Here is a 2,421-nt window from a genome sequence, read left to right on the forward strand (position 1 = left end):
GCACCTTCTGCCTCCTGGTGGTGGTGGTGGTGGTGTTCGCCATCTGCTGGCTGCCGCTGCACGTCTTCAACCTGCTGCGGGACCTCGACCCGCGCGCCATCGACCCCGACGCCTTCGGGCTGGTGCAGCTGCTCTGCCACTGGCTCGCCATGAGCTCGGTCTGCTACAACCCCTTCATCTACGCGTGGCTGCACGACAGCTTCCGCGAGGAGCTGCGCAAGCTGCTGCTGGCCTGGCCGCGCAAGATCGCGCCGCAAGGCCAGAGCATGACTGTCAGCGTGGTCATCTGAGGCCACTGCACCCGGCCTGGGCTGGGGAGCTCCAGGACCACTGGTCTCTGAGGGTGCCCACCGAGGCTGGGCTGGAGGGCTAGCTCCCAGCTCCAGAGCTAAGCCAAGACGGGCCAAACTTCCAGCCCAGCCCCCTTGTCCAGCAGCTTTGCCTTGTGCTTGAGTCTTTGTGAAATGTTAAGTGGGCTTTGGTGCAAGTGCTTTGCTTGGAGGAGGCCCCGGGAGAGGAAAGGGGATTTATTATTTGTCTCTTTATGCTTTAAAGGCCAAACAAAGCTCTTGGGTTTTAAAACAGTGTTTCCGAACCGTGTTTGCCTCCCATGCCTTGCCTCCTGTTTGCTCAATGGTGAGATGAGACGGAACAATGGGGGTAGGAGTTAAAGTGACTGCGTAGGAGTTTGGCAAAGCTCTTCAGTTTGCCTTTTAAAATGGATGCAATTTTTAAGGCTGAGGTATAATGCCTGATATTGCTTCCCTAATTTGAACCCATTTATTTCTAAAATTCTGGGGAAATAGGCATTCCCAATCTACAGCTAGGATGTTAGCATTTCCTCAACAAGACCTTGATACATCATTTTCATTTGAAATCCACTTGCATTTATAGTACAAAACACTTAAAAACGACCTTTGAAAAGGTCTTGCTGTTATGTTCCCCCTCCTCATCCCCCACTTTTATTTGAAAATGATGAGATAAATTAGTTAGTGAAGAGATAAATAAATAGGAATAAAGAGGAAAAGGTACCAGTCACTTAAGGGGGCAGATAGCCGTGCAGAGGACAGACCTTCTCTCTGTGTGTATGTTTGTGTATACACACCCAGTGCTTGCCACTGGTGGGCACTCACATATTTGCTTTCCTGAACATGCAGTGGCAGCTGCGTGCCACGCATTCTCCTGCGTTCTCCAATCGCTCGGCCGCAGCAGACCCACAGCTGTCTTCCAGCCACTCAGCACCTGCTCTGCAGTGACACTTGGAACATGATCAATCCAGATGACAAGGACTGGGAGAAGTTTCCTTAAGGCCCAATCAGAAAAATAAGCAGTCACTCACAGGACACACAGATCAAACACGTAATTCCTTCCACACATGGTTAAGGGAACAGGTGAAGGCCGTTGGGCCACGATACCATGCTGCTAATTCTCACCTTAACCTCCTGAGGACCTTCTGTAAACTAGGACAAGTGCCCCGTGACAAGGGTTTCCACACTGATGTTGGGACAGCAAGCGGGCAGTGAGGGCAGGCGTGTTAGGAAATGACACCTGAAATCCAGCTGTCAGATCAGCCCCCGTGGCATGCAGGGCCTGAGCTATGTCTGCAGCCTCTCGGTTACCAACTGTAAGATTCCAGGGCTGCCATAGCTCACTAAGCAGCTGAATCCGTGTTTCCCCACCTCCCTTTCTCTTACTCCCGGAAAGGAGCGCATTCACTCATTAAGGTGTTCCCTGAAAGGAAGCGGAAGAGGGGGCGATTTGGGGATGACAAGGATTCAATGCTATTACTCCAGTGCCAACAACCAGGATGGAAGAGTGAGGACTGGTGGTTGGGCTAGTTATCAATCCGAGTCTTTAGTAGTTATATGGCTCGAGTGTTTGAAGCATGGGGAAGGGTAGGAAAAGCCTGGCTTGGGAGAAAGGAAAACACAGGTTAACTCGGGAGATGCAAGTTACCTTTGGCAATGACACTAACACGAGCGGTCGGCTTCACCTGTGGACGTGGAGAACAAAGACCCTGTGCTCTAATAATGCAGCCCGCCCACAACGTTGTGTCCCTCCCCCTCCCAATGGACTCATCTCCCAGGCACCCCAGGGACAGGCTCCTGTGCTTCCAGCAGTTCCGTTACTTGCGAGGCTCAAGGCCACGCATGTCACGTTTCCTTAGAGCAGCGGTTCTCAACCTGGGGGTCGAACGACCCTTTCACAGGGGTCGCCTAAGACCATCGGAAAACACATATATAATTACATATTGTTTTTGTGATTAATCACTATGCTTTAATTATGTTCAATTTGTAACAATGAAAATACATCCTGCATATCAGATATTTACATTACGATTCATAACAGTAGCAAAATTACAGTTATGAAGTAGCAACGAAAATAATTTTATGGTTGGGGGTCACCACAACATGAGGAACT

The 2,421-nt window shown here is 50.4% G+C and overlaps 1 protein-coding gene across 1 annotated transcript in view; it reads left to right on the forward strand.

The window, feature by feature from the left end:
* The window catches only part of PRLHR (prolactin releasing hormone receptor), a 3,491-nt gene extending 1,272 nt beyond the window's left edge, over positions 1-2,219 (forward strand). The window contains exon 3 of the mRNA XM_005879708.2: positions 2-2,219. Within this exon, the coding sequence (XP_005879770.1) occupies positions 2-290 (289 nt within the window). The 3' untranslated portion in view covers positions 291-2,219. The remainder of the gene's footprint in view (position 1) is intronic.
* Positions 2,220-2,421: the final 202 nt, after the last annotated feature.

The sequence above is a fragment of the Myotis brandtii genome, unplaced genomic scaffold, assembly GCF_000412655.1.
Source record: "Myotis brandtii unplaced genomic scaffold, ASM41265v1 scaffold604, whole genome shotgun sequence".
Classification (NCBI taxonomy): domain Eukaryota; kingdom Metazoa; phylum Chordata; class Mammalia; order Chiroptera; family Vespertilionidae; genus Myotis; species Myotis brandtii.